This window comes from Phodopus roborovskii, unplaced genomic scaffold (assembly GCF_943737965.1).
Source record: "Phodopus roborovskii unplaced genomic scaffold, PHOROB, whole genome shotgun sequence".
Classification (NCBI taxonomy): domain Eukaryota; kingdom Metazoa; phylum Chordata; class Mammalia; order Rodentia; family Cricetidae; genus Phodopus; species Phodopus roborovskii.
Genome location: NW_026126410.1, coordinates 10391600 through 10413364, shown reverse-complemented (window position 1 = coordinate 10413364; position 21765 = coordinate 10391600). Strand labels below are relative to the sequence as shown.

The 21765-nt window shown below is 41.5% G+C and overlaps 1 protein-coding gene across 1 annotated transcript in view; it reads left to right on the top strand.

Moving 5' to 3' along the window:
* Galntl6 (polypeptide N-acetylgalactosaminyltransferase like 6) overlaps window positions 1-21344 on the top strand; it is a 1089910-nt gene extending 1068566 nt beyond the window's left edge. The window contains exons 11-12 of the mRNA XM_051182453.1: window positions 4049-4198; window positions 20744-21344. Coding sequence (XP_051038410.1) covers window positions 4049-4198; window positions 20744-20911 — 318 coding nt within the window. The 3' untranslated portion in view covers window positions 20912-21344. The remainder of the gene's footprint in view (window positions 1-4048; window positions 4199-20743) is intronic.
* Window positions 21345-21765: the final 421 nt, after the last annotated feature.

Here is a 21765-nt window from a genome sequence, read left to right as displayed (position 1 = left end):
GCCTATGATCTCAGTAGTCAGGAGGCTGAGGCAGGAGAATGTGGCCTTTAAGGCCAGCCTGCGGCGCTATGTAGTGAGTTGAAAGCCAGTAGGATCCACTTTAAAGAAGAAAAAGAAAAAGACTAAAACTAATTCATTTATCTTGTCAATTATTTCACATTTCTGTTGAAATAACTAGTACAAGCTACACATGTTAACCATAATTCTTATTAAGCACCTATGCTTTTTGTTTTTTTCTGGGTGCTCAAAAGGTGAGTTTTAAAAGGACATCACCTGTCATCAAGGATGACTACCTAGCAAAGGACATGGAGACACAGGGGACAGTCATGACAGAATAAGAAAAGAGGGGAGGAAGATGAAGCAGTTCAGAAATGAAGGCTCTTAGACGCTAGACGTATACACCAAGGAGGAAGAAGACCATTGGAGGATTGTAGACAGACAGAAGATCTAATTAGACAGGCATCCCAGACAGACTTCTCTGTTGACCATGATGGGAAAGAGTGTGGGCAACAACAAGAAGGTTGGCAGGGGCGAGAGACACAGCTTGTAGACTGGGCTGTCCTTGTAAGCACAAGGACCTGAGTTTAAGACCCAGAATCCGTTTTTTTTTTTTTTTTGTTTTGTTTTGTTTTGGGTTTTTTGTTTGTTTGTTTGTTTTTGTTGTTTTTCGGTTTTTGTTTGTTTGTTTGTTTGTTTGTTTGAGACATAGTTTCTCTGTATTGCTTTAGAGCTTGTCCTGGAACTCACCCTGTACACCAGGATGGCCTCAAATTCAGAGATGGATCTCCCTCTGCCTCCCAAGTGCTGGGATTAAAGGCATGCACCATCAATGCCCGGCCCCAGAATCTATTTTAAAAGCCAGGTTTGGTGGCATACACACTTTTAATCCCAGCACTGAGGAAATGAACCACTCATGGGGAACCCTAGAGCTCACTGACCTGGCCGCCAGTCTAGCCTACGTGGCAATGAGACACCTCGTCTTTAAAACAAAAGTATACAGTGACTAAATAACAATACCTAAAGTTGTCCGCTGACCTCTGAACACACACACACACACACACACACACACACACACACACACACACCCCACAGAGAAAGAGAGAGAGAGAAGAATGTGGAAACAGAAACAGGCTATTGCAGTAGTGTAGACAAGTGATGCAGAAAGCAATGTCTGTAAAGACTCAGAGGATGAAACTAATTCCAAAACTTCTTATGAAACACAAGTGTCAAGATGTGTCTTAATGGTACAGTAGTTGCATATTCTGTGTAAGGCTCTGTCCTCGGTACTGCCAAAGACTAGAGACGATGGTAAGACTTGACAAATAATTAAATGAGGAAAGTAAAGGGGGCAAAATTTCAAAGACTTCATGGCTGGCCAGATGAATGTGATGATCACCAAATAAAACAAATTGAACGAGATCAGGCTACCCATCTAGGAGACACAGAGTGGGAAAATCCTGCCAGGGCTGGATGAAATGTGACTGATGGGTTTTGAGCATTTTGGTGAAAGCTAATCTGAGAGAATTTAAGCCCAAGCAGGAAAGGACAAGAAACACAGTTGCTGACATCATGTGAGTAGACAGATGAGCGGGGGCTGGCAGCGTGGTTACTACAGAACAGCACAGTGCTTCAAAGGCCATGGAAGGAGCAGGTTTGCAAAGAGCTTAAAATTGGGAGCAGCCCAAACAGATACTTCTCCTGTGTGAAGGACCTAAGAATACGAGAGAGAGAGAGAGAGAGAGAGAGAGAGAGAGAGAGAGAGAGAGAGAGAGAGAGAGAGATAGCACAACTCCTGTTCATGACTCTGTCACAAAGGCTTAACTTGACATCCCTTGTCCTGTCTGAGACTGTCTATTGTCCCCTTGTCCTGCCTTTCAGGGGACTAGAGCACTCATCTTTTTCAGTCTTCTTTCATGTGCTAGATTTAAATAATTTCTTTTCCTAAATTAGACCACTTGACCTAGTCCTTTCAATTGTTTTCAGACTCCTACAACTTAACTCTTTTCTCTTAGCCGTCTCTAGAGTTGCCCCAGATGCTCTAGGTGGGACCTGAAAACCCAAGTGTGTGAAGGACCAGGTCAGTAGTTAGTGTATTGGCTGCTTACAGCTCTGCACTCTGCTCTCTGTCAGTGAGACAGTGTCCCTGACAGCTCTGCTTCACACAGCTGTCTGCCTCCTAAAGTCCTCCTCTAAGAATTATATAACCTACTGAACCAGAACTGGAAGAAATCAGCACAAGTAATTTAAGAAAATGCCCTTTCCAAACATGGTAGATATTCACTCATGAGTGAGTAATAGATGTAAAGCAAAGGATAACCAGGCTACAATCCACAGCCCCAGAGAAACTAGGTAAAAAGGAGGACCCCAAAAGGGACACATATGAAAGGCCCCAGGAAGAGAAAATAGTTAAGATCTCCTGGGTAAATTGGGAGGAGATTAGAAGGAAGGAGATGGGAACATGAGGAATCAAGAAGACAGAGTTGGGGGAGGGACGGAGAGCAATGGAAGAGATATTTTGATAGAGAGCCATTGTGGGGTTAGGAAGAAACCTGAGGCTAGGAAATTCTCAGGAATCCACAAGGATGACCCCAGCTAAGACTCCTAGGGCAGCTGAATAGACCTTCCCTTTTAATCAGATTAGCAACTACCTTAATTGTCATCATAGAACCTATATCCAGTAAGTGACTGAAGCAGATGCAGTGACCCACAGCCAAGCACTGGGCTGAGCTCCTAGAGTTCAGTTGGAGAGAGGGAGGAGGGATCATATGAACAAGGGGGTTGGTCAAGATCATGATGAGGAAAACCACAGAGACAGCTGACCAGATGTAGTGGGAGCTCACAGACTATGGACTGACAGCTGGGGAACCTGCATGGGACTGAACTAGACCCCCTGAATGTAGGCAACAGCTATGTGGCTTGATCTGTTGGGGTAGAGGAGGGGGTCAGCAGTGGCACCAGGACCTATCCCAGGTGTGTGAACTGGGTTTTTGGACCCCACTCCCTATCATGGGATACCTTGCTCAGCCTTGGTACCGAGCCGAGGGGCCTGGTCCTGCCTCAACTTGGTATGCCAGACTTTGTTGACTCCCCAAGGAAGGCCTTACCCCCTCTGAGGAGTAGATGGGGATGGGAGGGGGGAAGGTGAGGGTGGAATAAGGGGAGTGAGGGGGAACTGGGGTTGGTTTGTAAAATGAAAAATAAATTTAAAAAAAGAAAATGCTCTTTCTCAACAGGAATGCTGTTTGCTAATGGAACACATTGTAAAGTTGATTTAGGGCATCGTAAGAAGCATTTATAATACAGAGTAAGATGGATAACACAGACAAGGATAGCAACAATGGTTGGCATACTGAAGTATTAAATGGAGTTGATTATCTATCATTCCTTGACACTCCTGCTTTAGGTTGGAGGTCAGGGATCTGTAACTGCAGACTGTATTTCTTACTGTGAGTTACAATCTAAAACTGTCTCTATATTGCCCCCACAGAGTTGCTCTTAGCTACGCTGGAAAATTAATTTGCCTATTCTTTACTTCATTGAGTTCGGCTTTCCTTTAAATTGGATTTTTCAAGGTGCGAGCATCAATCCGGCTCAACTTTAAGGCTTGTCCTTTGGCAGTTAATCTGCTCATTAGGCTAACGCTGCAGTCCTCAATCCAGGAATATTTTATCTACATGACAAGTGCTAAGAGTTTTATTAAAGGCTTTTCTTCTTCCCTCCTTCCTTCCACCCATCTCCCTTCTCCCTCTCTCATCTTCCATCTTTCCCTCTCCTCTTCCTCCACCTCCAAAACACTTTTCTCTCCCCCTCCCTTCCGTACCGCCCCTTTCTCCTTCCTCCCTCCCTTACCTTTGCATTTGGCCACAGGTACAGCTGTCCCAGCCCTTGGAAGCATGCCCTCTCAATGCCTCCATTGTGCTGAGATGGACTTCTTCCTTGTATTCACAAAACAGGAGCTCTGCATTTTTAGGACATCTCTCCACACCCTCTGGAACCTTTTGCCCCACACTGAACTCACTGCAGCTTTTCTGCTACTGTTTTTTGCTAGCTCTTTACTTTTGGGTGGAGAGAAGATATTCGACCCGGCGAGCCTCTGCACACCCGAAAATTCTGCTTCGATGCCATCTCACACAGCAGCCCTGTCACGCTCTATGAGTGTCATGGCATGAAAGGGAACCAGCTCTGGGGATACCGGAAGGTGAGAGTCGGTTCTGTGCTCATTCCCAGATTATCATGTGGGGTTGTTTTTTTATATTTGTTTGTTTGTTGTTTTATTTATTTATTTTTATTTTTGGAGGGCCCACCATCCAGCTCCCAAATAAATACACACATGGAGGCTTATTCTTTCTTTTGAATGCCTGGCCTTAGCTTGGCTTGTTGTATATACTTTTCTTTACTTCTTACTCCATGGCTTGTTGTATATCTGGGTGGCTGGCGCCTGACGTCCTTTTCTCACTCTTCATTCTCTCCTCCCAGATTTCTCCCCTATTTATTTCCCCATGCATTCTTTCTTCTGTCTTTCTATTGGTTGGTCATTCAGCTCTTTCCTAGACCATCAGGTTTTTCAGACAGGCAAAGTAACACAGCCTCACAGAGTTAAACAAATGCAATGTATAAGAATGCAACACATCTTTGCATCATTAAACAAATGTTCCACAGTGTAAACAAATGCAACACATTTTAAAATAACAGTCTACAGTAGTCATGATTTCAGATTGACTAGCTCCAAAAGCTGGTTAAGACCACATTTTGATTCTGAATGTCACTTATTCATATGCACACATACTCAGCTCATGCATGTGAAGGCCACCATGACAGGGAAAAATGTAGCATTTCCCAATCAGTTACAACTGATAAAGACTCCAGATTACTACAGGGAAGAAGACTAAGCTCTGCTCAACCAATTTGGGAAAAAAACTGGCCACACATCATATAAACAAATAATTTATGCATAATTCTTAAAAACTTTAACTCACAACACGTATAAATTAATAAATATATCTTTTTATTTACTGCATACCCCTGGCTCTTGTGTGGCAACTGTCTGGTTGAAACAATTGTATTCGTACACATATACACACACACATGCATACATATATATACATATTCATGTAGATATAATTGTAACACTTGAATGAAAAGCTGCCCATTTGTGACTTCACCAAAAGTCTTCCCTGATATATTGAAGGCAAACATATTTGTGAAACCTAAAAAAATATTAAATTATAATTACTTTTAAATATTTTAAAGTATTATTTTTTAAGAAATTCACAGCCAGGGAGCAGATGCCTTCTACTTACAGTTTTGTGCTCTCTGCACAATCCAGACTTATTGGGGCTATCAGAAAAATGTACCTAGTGTTTTATCCAGGAGCATAGCTATCCTGTGACAAAGGCCAACCAGTGTGCCACAAAATTACAGGGAACTGAAGGAAAGAGCCCAAGGGATGGTACTGGGGTGGGCAACAACTATGAATGTGGTTTTTCACATCATGAAAGCCAGAGCTCTGGTTTCTACCTCTTGAGGTGGGTACCAAAGCAACCTCACTCAGAGAAGACTTGATTATATTGTTTATTCCACACGTCAACACCTCCCTAGGATCCAACAGATGTCTGCTGCATCTTCAGAAAAAGCACAAAATGTCAGATGTTGCATCTTACAAAGCAATTTAAAACCTAAAGAGCTAATGAGAAGATAGTCTCACAAGTACACAGGAAGGGAATTGCTGACTGTTTTCTTTATGAAGTGTGTAATTGATTAGTTTTGTCAAATGCTCACTATTCAATACAATATTGTCTATGTGGAGTGGAGTAGGGTAGGCTTTTCTTCTCCAATAGTTATTTTATGACCTTTCAGATGATATTTTCCGCATACGTCAATAAAGCATCAGCTCTGCCTCACATGCTGGTGATTCTAATGAACAGAACATTTCTCATCATTGGACAGTTACAGAATGAGAGATAGACCACTCAATAATGCGCAATTAAGCCTTGAAAGTGCAGTTGTTTTCATTAGGGAGCTTACAGAAGCTTACAGATGGATAAGACCAACGAATGCAAGTGCACATAGAGCTCCTGGAGAGGAAAAACCAGGCTACACTGATTTTAAAAAGTAACTCATAAGAGCTTTAACACTGCAAACCTTTCCAGTTCCAAAGGGACTAGAGAAAGATAATCGCCAGATGCGATTACACTCTGGCTACTTCTCAGATCAGTTACAGTGCTCAGCAATAGGTTACAATCTGCACATTTATATAGCAAGAGAGGTATTTATACTTAGGAACATGCCAAAAGCTTAAAATAGAAAGTTTCTGAAATATCTCATCTTGGTCGATGACTCAGACCTGTGTAGCACACCTGTTTTGGAAAATTCAAGGCCTGCTCAACACCTAGAAGGGGGAAAAAGTGCTCTCTGGAAGCCGCCTTCCCTGTTCAGTTGCAGTCCTTGGCCTCGGGAAAATAAGGGTGGTCTAAACGCTCTCTAAGTCTCTGAGGTTGCTCTGGCAGGTCCCCTTATTTTTAAATTAGATATCTATGGATTAGCCTACAAGGCCATCTCCTGGGCACCTGGAGGAATCCTCCAACTGGTAAGGAAGAGGAAGCCTTGGCACACACCCTCACCTGAACCCCCATAACCACTTAGGTGCTATTCTGTGCTATGGACAAGGGGAAACACTGGCACTGGCACAATTGTGGCAAAGCGGGAAACAAGATCAACAATCCCCAGGAGAGCTCCCCAGTGTTTGTGGGTTTAGTGCTACAGACTCCTGCTTTTCAAGCTGCATGGAGAAAGAAGTTGGCCAGTATCTACCTCCTTTGAACAGATCAAGGTTGTGGTCAGCCCCATTTCCTGATCCATTACCAACAATTAGCTCTTGCCTATTCTTTGCTACCCCAGAGGAGAGGGGCATCCCTCTTTTGCGATGTTGTAACTATGGTTATACATATGTATCCCAGAATAGCCAGTGCCCTGTGTGAGAGGGATCCCTACCTTGGTTTTCTTTTGCCACCAGGGGGACCCCTGTTACAAGCGCAGCAACTCCAGCAAAAGTATTGAAACCATCATTCTACAAGAAATTCTTTTCTCCTCTTCAGTGCCCACAACTATTCAGTCACTGCCATTTGTTACTGCCTTTGCCCAGACACCTCTCTCTCTCTCTCTCTCTCTCTCTCTCTCTCTCTCTCTCTCTCTCTCTCTCTCCCTCTCCCTCTCCCTCTCCCTCTCCCTCTCCCTCTCCCTCTCCCTCTCCCTCTCCCTCTCCCTCTCCCTCTCCCTCTCCCTCTCCTCTCTCTCTCTCTCTCTCTGACACACACACACACACACACACAAACACACACACACACTTTGCCATTGCTATAGCTCCTGCTATAGCAATGGGATCACTGCAGTAGTTTCCTAAAGGATCTCCCTACCTTTGTCACCTTGTTAAAGGGGAGTTTCCAAAATATCTAGACATTGCATTCCTCTGTTGTTTTATAAACCACTTGGTTCCTTACTGAGTAGAAGGCAGTCACTTCACCCTCCCCCCAAATTCTCATCCAAACCTTCAGAATCTGGTCTTTGTAAAAATTAATATAGCCTGGTAGTGCACAACTGTAATCCTAGTACTTAGGAGGTAGGGGCTGTAGGATTGCCCCCAGTGCAAGACTAGCTAGCCAGGACAGTATGTTGTAGCCTACACCCTGTAAGCCTACACAACAAAGAAAGTCTTGAAGCATTTTTCCTTCACTTTCATTCCATCATTACTGTAATAGGTATAACAATTAACTGATAAACCATGCAAAGCTTGTAGCTCAATTCTGACTATACAACCACATCTCCATCTGTGTGGGTAACAAATGCACTGTCTGCGTTGACAACAGTGTTGCAGTGTAACCTGGCATGCTACGTCACTGACATAAGTCTCTGCTGACAAGGACTGCCACATCTTTGCCAGACTGAAAGTTGTCTCCCATATCCTACCCCTTTCATGTAAACATTTTATTTATGGCCTATAGCACTGAGTGTCCCTAGATATATAACCTAAACTAAGAATTTGAGCACAAGTCCTTTATTCGAGAGGTGGCTCCAAAACATTTATAAATGTGGGTGGATGCCCACACAAGTGTGTGTGTGTGTGTGTGTGTGTGTGTGTGTGTGTGTGTGTGTGTGTGTAATACTGTTTCTATTATCTCACCAAATAGGCAAAGAGAAAACAAACTAATAGAAACCAACTAGCATAATCTACTATACAGACTTATATCTAAAAGCGCACAAAACTTTCCCCCAGCCATGCAGGTGTGATGGAACACACCTAGGATCCCATCAAGAGGCAGAGGCAGTAGGATTACCATGTTTAAGGCCAGCCTTGTTTTATACAGCAAGTTCCAGGCTAGCCAGTCAGGACAAAAGAGGGACACTGTATGGAGGATGGAGGGAGGGTGGGAGGGGCAGGAGAAGAAGAGGAATGAGGGAGGGAAAGAGAGAAAAACTTTCCCTAGGAGACTGGATATAAAACCAGATGTAGGCTGTAATCACCTCTATTCAGACTTGTACAGGATCTCATATTTAGTGTAATCAGATAGACTAAAGAAATTTAAAAGCATCAAGATTTGAGAGGAAGAGGATAAAGGGACTATTCACAAATGATGTGTTTGAGTATCTTAAAAATCCAAAAGACTGTGCAACTAAACTATTAAAATTGAATTATAACATTTAGCATGGTTTCAACAGGATGAAAACAATTATATCCACTTGGGCAACAAAAAAACCAGAACATGATATTAAAAGGCAATTCTTTGTAGTTATTATAAAGTGCTTAAGATAAATAGTATGTTCAAGTCGGTGGGTTTGGGGAACATCAAGGCCACTACAGGGGAGCTGCAGAAGGTGACTGAGGCTGTATAGTTCAATGCTTAAGTTCTCACCTGGCATTTGTGAGGGGAAACTCTGGTTTCAAGCTACAGTGCAATATGGGCAGTGGGGGGGGGAAGAAAACCTATGACAATGTTCTTTAAAAGCTTTTTTTTTTTTAATTGAGAGGACATCATAAGGATTAAGACTTAATACTGTGAAGGTAAGTTTTCATATATATATATGAATGTCAAGCCAATCAAACCTCAGCAGATTCATGTATAAAAACTGATAAATAGATTTTGAAAGTGAAAGGATCAAGATAGCCAAGAAAATCTAGAAGCTGGGGTAAATAGAATTAAACATTATGGGGCTAGAGAAATGGCTCAGTGGTTAAAAGTACTGGCTACTCTTCCAGAAGACCCAGGTTCAATTCCCAACATCCACACGGCAGCTCACAACTGTCTATAACTCCAGTTCCAAGGGATCCAATACCCTCATACAGGCAAACCAATGTACAAGAAATAAAAATAAATAAATCATAAAAAATAATCAAGCATTATAAAAACTTGCTATTGAAATGCATGAAAATACATTTATTGAGGTGGTATATGATAAGCTAACTAAGGCTCTCTAGAAGGTAATTTCTTAGTATTGATAGTGTTGGAAATCTCCCACAGGGTTCTAATCTGCAATAGATGAAGAACCTATTTTCCAGCTCAGGTTTTTTTGTTGTTTGTTTTTGTTTTTTCATTTTGTTTTTTGAGACAGGGTTTCTCTGTGGTTTTGGAGCCTGTCCTGGAACTAGCTCTTGTAGACCAGGCTGATATGGAACTCACAGAGATCCACCTGCCTCTGCCTCCCGAGTGCTGGGACTAAAGGTGTGTGCCACCACCACCCAGCTCCAGCTCAGGTTTTACCTGCTTCCTTTAATCTGTGTCTGCTTCCTTCTCTGGTGGCATCTGTGTCTCTGGGTGGACACCAGCATCACTTAGTTCCCTTCTTTGTGCCTTAAACATTGATCAAGTGTGGTTAAGCACTTGTTATCCCTTAACTACCCAAGGTCAGGACTCTTTTAACACCTTTCTTCATCCCCCATTTGACTTTTTTAGACGCAGTCTCATGTAGCCCAGGATAGTCCCAAACTCTCCATATAGCCTTGGATGATCCAGGTCTCCCAGTCCTCTTGACTCAACCTCCAAGAGATTGCCTAGCTCCTCTCACCTGCCTGTATGTTTCCCCCCATTTCTAATAGTGAAATTTATAAATAAATATTCCAGATTGATTTAAAGATTGGACAGTTTTGTTGTGGATGTAGAACCCTCTCTATCATGAGTTTCAGCTCTACTGGGTAAACCCAATGCATTTCTTCATCAGAAATAACCCCCCCCCAGTGACCAAACATTAAATGTTTCCAATTACTTTGTGTAGTTTCCCTCTAGAATGTTAAGTTTTAGTTTCCACTTAAAAAAAGACTTTTAAGTTGATAAAACAGAAAATAAAGATAAAGAAGTATCTGCCCACTTAAACTGATGCCTATACAATTGACCTGCTTGTTAAAAGTGAGTGAGTGGGTGAAATTCTTAGCATATGCCAACATTTGATGAATTATTTTTACTTATATGCTAGGCCTTGGTCTCTACATCATGAAGTCATGCTGGTCCACAAAGATGCCACATGGAAGGCCATGGGGCTCTTAATTTAAAGCATTTTGGCTAAACATTCTGATTAAAATGACTTAGAACCCCAAATGACTACAGCATCCACAATTAAGATAACATTAAGACAGAATATGGTTCTACTCTGGTCCTGATTTATGAAGCATTTACCACATGCTAAACGTGTAGTCATAGTGGAAGAGTTAAACTGTTCTCGGTCAGCCCATCCATTTCTGACAGTCCCTGTTGTTGGGAAGGTTTTCCTTGATCTGGGGGACTCTAGTGATTAAGTTTTATCTATTTTGCTCAAGACAAATTAAAAATATTTGATAATGTTTGCTTGGTCATTAGTCTTTACTTTTGATGAGGTGGTCCAGTTTCCAGATTCTACCCATGGAATGACTTTGTTGGGATCTAATTCAATCTCCTGGACATTCCATCTAGAACAGCAGATCTCAACCTGTTGGTCAGCACCCCCTTGAGAGTAGAATGACCCTTTCACATGGGTCACCTAATACCATCAGAAAACACAGATGTTTACATTATCATTCATAACAGTAGCAAAGTAACGATTATGAAGTAACAACGAAAAATAATATTATGTTGGGGTCACTACAATGTGAGGGACTATATTAAGGGGTTTCAGCATGAGGAAGGTTGAGAACCACTGCTCTAGAGAGTCTTTGAGGACAGAATACAACCCAGCAAAGAGTATACAACTGCCAGTGTGCTTTAATCATGGAAAAAGAAGAGTGACTGACACTTTTGTTTAAGCCACTATCATCTTTTGCTATAAGCAGTGTTGCTGATTGGTTTTCTTGGTAAACTCATACACTCAACTTTTTAATTAGCTCTTAGAATTTCAAAATACTAATAACCTTTTTCTCTTTGCTACCCTGACATCTCTCTCATCTTCTACCTGCATAATTCATCTTTTGTATTTGTGTGGTTAGCCATTTATTTCTACTGAATTCTATCTCATGGGCTGGACAATAAAGTTCAATAACAGAGCAGATTCTTACAATGTACAAGGCCTCGAATTAATTGCCATCATACCCCAAAAATAGTAATGAAAATTTGAAATTCAAATTTTACCCCAATCTGGATTTTGACTCTTTGACCCAATTTAATAGCAATTGAATTACTTTATTATTTTCCCCTTTCATAGTTGAATCAACACTCGTTTAATGCCCACATCAGAGGTAATTGGTTCCCAATGCACAAATCCACTGACTGAGCCCTCTCTCCCACATCGGATGTGGCATTGGATAACTATTGAGCACCATTTGAAGGAATTTCCTTACCGGGGTATGAGTTTACCTGATATTAATAATATCTTCTGGGCCACTGCTCTCCAGCTTAACCATCAGAAAACAAAGACTTTCAAAACATTTTTGCTGAAAACCATATGTACAGTGTCTTCTGTGGCCACTTAAATGTAATGGAGTGATTGGGCTCCAATGACTGAGTCACTGTACCCTAAGATTTCAATATCAGCTGACAACTTAGCTACCTTATCAAAACAGGGCAAAGCTAACTCCCAAGAGGGCACTACATCTACTAAGCAATGAAGCTATATTGTCAAAAGACGTGTGATATCCAATCCACTAGTATGTCCAGCAGGAAGTGGCAATGTAGAGAGGTGTGACTTTAGTTTTCAACAATCTGTCTGGTAGAAAGAGGATTAGTCACTGGCAAAGCATATATTTACTCTACGGGTGCTCTCTTGGTGAAATCGGTTTTAGGAGTGTTCTAACTTAAGCTTTTTTCTCCAAGTTGAAGGTAAATCCTGGTCACTTGAAAGGACCCTTGAGAACCAGCTAAGGGTTGTTCTGAAAGCAGGAAAGAGAGCCTTTCAAATTGTGCCCTCATCCCGCTCTAGTTTTGCCTATGTGTCTCACCTAGCTAAAGTCAATTGGCTGGCACAAGGTTCTAACATCTGCCACTTCAACTTAGCAACAACCCCCCAACGTTTTCCCGAATGTGCTCAACTGCCACTCTGCACTGTCTGAATTAGAAAGGCTCCATCACAGACTATCCTTCTCTTACATAATACCGAGGTGTTTGCCAGGAGCAAAACGGAACCAGAGCTTGCTTATTAGAGCTCTGAACAACTCATATTGTTGATGAGGACACTTCTTCCAGTCTAAGCAGCTTTGGTGATGAAACTGAACTGCTAGTTGCCTCAGCCAAGAAGAGAAATGCTTTGCCACTCCAGACATTAAGAGCATAGGCTCTGGGTCCTGGGGCGGGGTTGCCATTTGAGTCATGAGCTCCACTATGTGTCTTGGCACTGGAGCTTTGGAAAATTTGCTGCATGTCTCTGTTTCCTTGTTATAAAATGAAAATAATAAAAGCATTCACCTTCAATAGTTATTGCAATATATTAGTAAAACTTCATTGCACTTAGAGTATGGCACCTAAGAGTTCTATTAATGGTAGCTATTACCTTCCATGTGTTCAGCAAGCTATCTTCTGGCTTGGTTTTAACCCCCAAGTTGGTGAAGAGAGAAACATTGTCTAAGCCATTGTACTTCTATACCAAACATTTCTGTGCTATTTAAACTATTCACAAGTAAATATAAGAAGGGGAATTTGACAAAGGGATTAATTTGTCTGCACATTCCTCATGTATACCAAAAACACATGTGACACATCACAGGGCTTGATTCATATTTGCTGAAAGGATAATTGAATCTAGCTTCCTGCTTCTCCACATGCTGGTTTCTCAAGAAGTGTTTAAAGGGAGGAGTGCACTTAACACCATATGACACATAGGTATGCAGTAAACAGGGTGTTATGTTAACAAGACTCTGGGCACGTTGATTGAGAGGATATAAGAGATATGAACAGAAGCAACAGATCTGTGAAAAATTCTTTCTACATGTGGAACTTTGAGTTCAGGGGGAATACATACATGTACATATATTCATACTTAAAGTTCACAGAATCTAGTGGCTAGTTTTATGTCAACTTGACACAAGCTGGAGTCATCAGAGAGGAGGGAACCTCACCTGAGAAAATGCCTCCATAAGATCAGGCTCTAGGCAAGCCTGCTTTTCTTAATTAGTGATTGGTGGGGGCGGGCCTGGCCCGTTGTGGGTGTTGCCACCTCTGGGTTCTATAACAGAGCAGGCTGGGCAAAAGTGAGGAGCAAGCCAGGAAGTAGCATTCCTCTGTGGCCTCTGTCTCCAGGTTCCTACCCTGTTGAGTTTCTGTCCTAACTTTTTGGTGATGAACTGTGATGTGGAAATGTATGCTGAATAAACCCTTTCCTCCCTGAGTTGCTTTGGTCATGGTGTTGCATCACAGCAATTGAAATCCAAACTAAGGTACTGCATAATATGACAACATAAAGCATTGAGCCCTACACAGGCCAGAGATGAAAGGAAAGCTTCTCCAAATAATTGCTGAAAGAAAACAAAAATTATGAGTAGACGTTAATAACAAAGTGGTACAAAGAGATTACACACACACACACACACACACACACACACACACACACACATCAGTTTATCCCAAGACCCTGAGGTAAATAGAATCTTTGCTTTCTATAAAGAACAGAGAAAATCCACTAGAGACACCTGTCATGATGACCTATGAGATCAGATACCTGCATAGTGGCAGAACTATACAAGACAATATAGGTCAGACTAAGAATTAAGTTAAGGGAGTTAAGGGAGAATGAGAATGAAAGAGGATGGATCTAACATACTGGAATTTTCTGGCTGCTCTGAGAGGAACTGAGGATACGCCTGGCACATCATCATGTATAGCCCAGGGAATATAAGCAGAGGACGAGCTGATAGCGAGCTGTAGCCAGCACGGTCTGAACACATACACTAAAAACATTCAGAGGCATCATTTCTGACTGGCTGAATTAAACAATGATGCATGAGATCAATGTTCTCCTGTGAGAAATTTGAAATTTGACCTGCTAAAGAAAAAGTAGAAATGGTGGATGATTTAATGACCTTTCATTTTTATATCTATTCAGAAATTATTCATATTTTCTCAGAAGCCAACAGCAAAACTAAGATCTGGTTTCTCTCCCTTCATGAACTTAAAGGATCCCATGTATCCACCTTTTTCTTCTCTACAACCTTAAGAGGAGGCAAAGCAAATCTTATTATTGCACATCCTATCCCTTCCTCCTTCCTACTGAACTCACTTCACAGACTTAACAGAAATTAACTACTAACAAACCAAATCACTATCAAAAATTATTGCCAGGGAGAAATCTGAACAAAAGCCTCATCCCATCAAGCCCTCATTCCTCCATAGCCAACACCAGAGACATCAAGTAATGAATACTTGTAAAAATATTCGCCCCCTTCCAATATATGGTGTTCTAGCATTTAAGTTTCCAATCACATGTAAACTTTCCAAAGGAGCTCATGTAATTACCTCCCTTTTATATATATATAAGCTACCCCGACATCTTGCCTAACCAACTGCTTGTTGGATATCTAAGCCTGGCTACCTACCATATTGACATCTCCAACTTACTATGTCTAAAACAGAAACCACTACTGTTCATTCCTACTCCTGGTACAGCTCATCTTTTATTTTACCAGTTCAATCATATTTTTACTTCAGTCACTCTCCTCTCCCTCTATCACAGCCCCTACATCCCATTAATTATAACAGTCTGGGCATTTAAGTTCTCAAATATCTCAAATAACCTTTGGATGATGGCCCTGCTTACCTCCAGCTTCCTTCTGCATCAGTTCAAATTTAGATTCTTGCTGTTTTCTTAGGATGTAATCTAGTGCCTTCCTCCTTGATATCCTAAGTATAAATCCTCCAGTGATTATCTTCACAAAATGAAGAATCAAGTCTTAGAATTGCACCCAAGTGTCCTCATGATGTGTCCTTTGCCTGCCTCTCAGACATAACCATCTGAAGTCCACACTATGTTCCTTTGTGTTCTGGTGACAGCGAAGATTTTCTGGTCACCATAACTTAATCTTCCTAGCACTCCATCACCTCTGCCATTGCCTCCTTAGACTATTGACCCATAAGGTATGCTTGGCAGCTGCTCTAGCTCTTCTCTCTGTCTGAAAACTGCCTCACTCTGACACATGGATAGCTAATTCTCTTTGCTTCTGGCCCCTTCATTGTCAACTCAGATCCTCCTGATTCATATATTTTTCTAGAACATCACATCTACTATCTTCATTGTTTATGTCTATGCTTCTACATTTAGAATTTAAGATCATAAGGCCAGAAACTTTGAAGTGATTAGAGGAAAGTACAGAGAAAATACTTAATGATTTAGACTTTGGCAATAGCTTTCTGACTAGGACTCCAATAGCTCAGGATATACTAGCAAGAACTGACGGATGGCATCAAATTAGAAAGCTTCTGCACAGCAAAGGAAACAGTTGTCAGAGTAAAGAGACGTTCTACAGAATGAGAAAAAAGTCTGCTAGCTATTCATGTATAAAAGATTAATATCTAGAAAATATGAAAGGTTCAAAAAGTAAACCACCAAAAAGCAAACAACAATCAAATCAATAAACAGCAAATTAATTGAAGAGATTTTTCTCAAAGTACAAATTCCAACAAATTTATGAAATAATTTCCATAAATGATGATCCTTAGCCACCAGAGAAATGCAAATCAGAGCTACATTGAGATTCTTTCTTATCCCAGTCGACACGGCTCTCATCAGGAAAACAAATGCTGGTGAGAACAAAGGTAACAATATGATGCTGTTGGGAGGAATGCAAATTAGCCCATCTACTGTGGAACTATGTAAGGAGGATCCTCCTAAAACCAAAAGACCATATTATCTAGCTGAAGTGTGCTGTGCTAGTTATATACCCAAGGGGTAGTAAGTCAGCTTATACCAGCATGTTTACTGTGGCCCTGGCCACAATAGCCACAAGATAGAATCAGCCTGGGTACCTGGTCAAAAGATGGAAAGAAACTGTGACACACACACACACACACACACACACACACACACACACACACACACTGTGATACATACACAGGTGTGTGTGTCTGTTAGAGTCCCTGCCATACAGGATCTGCCCATTAATTTTTTAAATAGCTCAAATGCATAAATGCGTTATTCCTTCATTTATATTACACTTTACTAATATTTTTCTACTTCAAACGCTTATTCCATACATATTGATCTCATCTATTTCTTGGGTTAGAGGATATCTTCCTATGTACACCTCTTTCTTGACACTAACCACAATATAAAGGGTACTTTATAAATATCTGTTGGACTCAATTGGCCTGTCTAAATAATGTACTCAAAGGGTCCACCTGTCCAATTATTCTGTCTTCTGGAAAGCTCAGGAACTGAAAGGACAGCCATCTCTCAAGCTAGAGAGCAGCCAAAACTCTCACTGTACTTATGAAGCAAGGCTGCCTTGCTAGGCCTAGATTACCTTTGTTTCCTAAATCCTTTCGATCAAATTGGAGGGCACTGTTCAGTGTGGACAACTGATTGAGTCAGAGGGTGCTTTTTTCAAGCTCTGTTTTACCAGGATGTCATCAAAATATAATTTGGTATTGAATAGCTAGCTGATCTCAGACCAGATGGTTAGTACATTCTGATTTTCAGAACAGGGGATGCTTTCTGACTAAAAATAAATTAGCAGCAGAAGAAAAAGCTATTACATAGTTACTTATATGTGAAACATGGAGTCAGTCATTCTACATTTTATCCGTCCATAACAATCTTGGGAACCTTATCTACATTTGCAAGCAAGTGAGCCAAGGTCCACAGAACTTAGCGCCCTACCAAAGGCCATCAGCGAGTAAGTGGATGACTAGAATTTATCCAGTTCCCTGCATAGTGGCAAATCTCCGGCCTTTTCCAGGACTACACTGCCCCTCCAGTTGTGTCGTGTTTTGTTCTGGGAATCTTCTTCCTGAGAGCCATGCACGCCAGTGTCTGTTTTACTGTCTTTTTGTCTTTGGCGTTCGGTTCTTTCATGACCCCAAGCCCAAGCTAGAATGTTCGGAGGAGCTCACTCGTACTTTCGAAGCTCACACTCCATGTAAATATGGGAGCTGATAAAGCACAGTCTGAATGTGAGAACACACCAGGTATCACAGAGATGCCAGTCAAGTCTGTGGCCAGCTGTGAAGCCGTGTGGCTTTCAGAGAACTACCCAATAAGCCCCACCCATGCTCATCTGCATGCATTGATTGGTTAGCACCGGGAGCTCAGTCATCCTTAGACATTTCCTGCTCAGTGATTTCTAGTTTTCTCAGACACGGTGAAGTAAAGACGACACTGAACAGGCAGGGCTATGCCATGTCTCTTGTCAGAACTGGACCAAGAACAAAGCAAAGACAGGACATGGATCATCACGTACTCAAAAGCCAATGTGGAGGGGGGATGCTGTTCTGGTAACAGCCATGGCCGATGGGATGAAGGGTAGGGGAAAGGAGGGCTGTCACGGAAGAAAAGACTTACTCAATGAATGATTGCTCACTCTGCTAACAATTTCAGCTAGCAAATGCATCGATAAAGACATTTAGTAATCCAAAAGTCTGACCCAGTAGAAGGCCACAGATAGCAATTATGTCACCCCCAAAGTCAAAAGTGACAAAGGTACACTCTGTTGCAGGCAGAAAATGTTCCCAGAAGTTTCATTTTTGCGGCCACGCTGGGCACTCCACACACAAGGTTGAACAGAGTTAAGTCTGTAGCCAGAGAACAATCAGTTGATCTACTGGACACTGGGAGGGCTTCTAGTTTAACACCCTGTCATTTGTCTCTATCACAAGCAAACTTTGGAACAAAGTACTCATTCAATTTTATAACAGGGAAAGACTTTGGGGATGTGTTTACTTCACCATCTTATTTTATATCACCTTCCCTAATGTAGATAGTTACAAAGAGTCCCTGCTTTTATCTCTTATAAAGACTTGCATCAAAAACATTTTGGATTGTTCCAGTTGTGCTAAATTTGTATAGCCTACCTGGCTGTACCTATGAGCATACCTGTATTTGTCAGAACATGTGTTTCCACAAGGGGTTTGGAAACTATGATTGCCTATGGCAGAAAAGTAGGGCGGTTAGGAAGCCTGGTTTGCTTTGGTGTTCATGCTGGCACTGATGAAGATAAGAACTCAGGGAACATACCGGTTTCTTTTGTGGGAGGGTTGCTGATTTTAGGTTTCATGGAAATTCATATGTTTAAGGAGAATCCAGGGGGTGTGTGGAGGTCTGCCTGAGCTCTTGGTAAAGGAAGCAGGAAGAAATGCAGGTATTAAAGACTGGGAGGAGGTACACGGACATGAGATAGAGCAAATTCAAATTTAGCAGATCACACAGAATTTTCCTGAATGTGACAGTGTTAAGAATGTTAAGAATGATCTGTGAGGGGCCCAAGAGAGGGCTCACTGGGTAAAGGCACTGGCTACTACTCTGACAACCTGAATTTCCTCCCTGGAGCCCACATAGTGGACAGAGAAAACCAAATCCTGCACGTTGTCCTCTGACCTGCAGATAAATTCTGTGGCATGCACACACACACACTACACTAAATAAATGTAAAACAAACAAACAAACAAAACAACAATGAAAAAAACAGTTAAGAATCCTATTTGAAGGAATTTGAAATATAATTCAGTGGTACAACACTTGCCTAGAATGCCCATAGTTTGAACAGGTTTGATTCCCAGCACTACAAAAACTGAAACCACAAAGGTTGTTTGAAAACCTAATAAAATATATTACATCCTAATAGCTAAGATGCTGGAAATTGAGGGTGAAGGGTGATGAGATATGCCAAAGGGAAGAGGGAGTCACAGTGACTGGGAGGAATCTCTGTGCCAGGAGCCCAAGTGATCTTGAAGGCTGTGGTGGGGATCTAAGAACAGTTTCCATCTTCCTGGTATGTACCATCTCCCCTGCAGAAGAGAAGAGTCTCTAGAACCTTCCCTAGAGTCAGACTGTGGAGAAGTTAGTGAAGAAGTTGGAAAGGATTGTAAGGAGACCTCAGGAGACTTTTGAGTTCAAGTTCAGAAAATCCACCAAACTTTGACTTTAAAGAGTAGAAGAAGAAACCTTTGTGTCAGGCACAGTCCTTTGTTTACACTAAAAATAGAAATTTAAACTAAATTGCCCACACGTTGCCTTTCTCCTTCCTTATTTCTCCTTTCCTTCATGCAAACATCCGGATCCTTCAAGGACATTAAATATTGGTTTGATTGAGTCTAAAAGTCAGGAACCCATAAATGTTTACAAAGGGTGGCTGAGAAATCTTAATCCTAAAAGAACTGTTCCTCCCTTGAAGGAAAGCAACCAGAAAGCCAGAACCTCCAAACACTCTCTAAGCTAAGTAATAAAGCATTATTCAGTGTTGAACCTAAGTGGTGATTTTGGGACCTTTTCTCAAATTATTGATACTTTTTAAGAAAAACCATAAAACCATTCAAGTGAGTGTTTAATACTAAAGGCATTTTGTTTCCTTTTGGCGTTTCCCTCTCTTCCCAGGTACACAATAAAAGGGGTGTGCTCAGATAAGGAGTTTGCTGGATACTTACACTTATTCACCGAGCTATGAACTGTCTCGAGGGCTTAGGTGATTTAATGTATCTCTCATAACTGACTTGTAAGCTAATGGGACCTCCTCCAGTTTACAAAAAGTCATCAGAACCATGCTATCTACATTTCTGCAATATCCAGGATGTGGGGCTGAAGGGGCCGAAGGCATTAACCCTCAAGCACTAACAAAGCTGACGTTTTACTCTCACCTATTGCCCACAAGTCACTTGTCCCCACCCCTTCATTCATCTTCCAAAGACTGCAGCTTAGCACCTGGCATTTCAATTTCAACATGGATTTCTCTTATCTTTTTCAATAGATTACCAATGTGAGATAGGGAAAATTCCACTCTTCTAGTTGAATATGTTTATTACTTCCTGTGCACTCAACACAGTGCATGTGTGTGTGTACGCATCATATTTTATGCAAATGACTAGATGTCCTTTATCCTTACTTGCAAGCAGCTAAACATGTAGCAAAATGCTCACTACAAAGCTAGAAATGAGTGAATGGCTCTTTTTCAGGAAATGAATGATTTTTTTTTTTTTTGGTCTCAGCTTAAGTGGTCTTGGAAGTTGTGGATCCTTTGATATCTCATATACTTTGGCTTGAGAGTGGGTTTAGTTAGACTCGGTATATGCTCAATTACAAGCATATTTTACATATATAAACTTTGGGCTGTAGCATTGGCCACATATTATGTCTGTCTTTTTTCTGTCCCATCTAGGACAAGACACTATTTCATCCTGTGACCAACAGCTGCATGGACTGCAACCCTGCAGAGAAGAAGATTTTCATGGCCAGATGTGATCCTCTCTCTGAGACTCAGCAATGGATTTTTGAACACATCAACATGACTGTTTTAGAAAAAAATAGCTATTATGCCAACTCCTAGAAAAGAAAGAGGAGTGATTACCTACAGATTGGGTACTGTGTTGTCATGGGCACCTGGGTCAAAGGAGTCAGGAATAACATTTCCTAGATCCAGGAAGCCTGGTTGAAAGATGTATAAATGCCATGTCCACTTAGCCTGTCTGGGAGAAGCCTGGGAGAAGCTCACACATCTGAAGAACTTGGCTGAAAGCCTCACCAGCTGCTGCTGAGAACTCGGGACTAGCAGTTCCCTTGCTGGCCAAGGGTTAAGATTATTTAGGGACTGTTCGCCACGACTGCTGAGTTAATCGATCCTAGCATTTCTCAGGTCAAATCCTGCAGTAGTGAGTAGCTATGAATGGATCCTACTAATCGGGTGGGAGGGGGGTGGAAACAGAGTGCATGACTGCTCTGGCAACCTGAGACTACCACAGGTCTAGAACTAGCTTGAGGGGTGAGCTGTACTCTTTGGTGCCATTCTCTGACTAAGAATGGGTTAAGCGGGTTTAACCCTTTAAAGTGCTGCAGATGATTTTAGAACGCTCATACCATCATGTTTCCTTTTGTCTTCTCTTTAAACAAGGATACATGGCATCTAAGACTTACATTAAATGCTCTCATTCACACTTGCCATTCTCCTTTCGAGGTCTAAATTATGCATCATGGTTAGGAGTTCATGTACCACAAGTCAGCTGATGATCTAATTCAGTGTCCTTGGACAAATCCAGTTAAAAACAAAAACAAACAAAAAACCCATTCTAATACACAGTCTCTCCAAAACAGTTTTTCACAGAAGCAGCAAAATAACTCTCTCACACACACATACATACACACACACAGTTAAGGGGGAAATTTCTCTAGGAAATCTATTTTTAC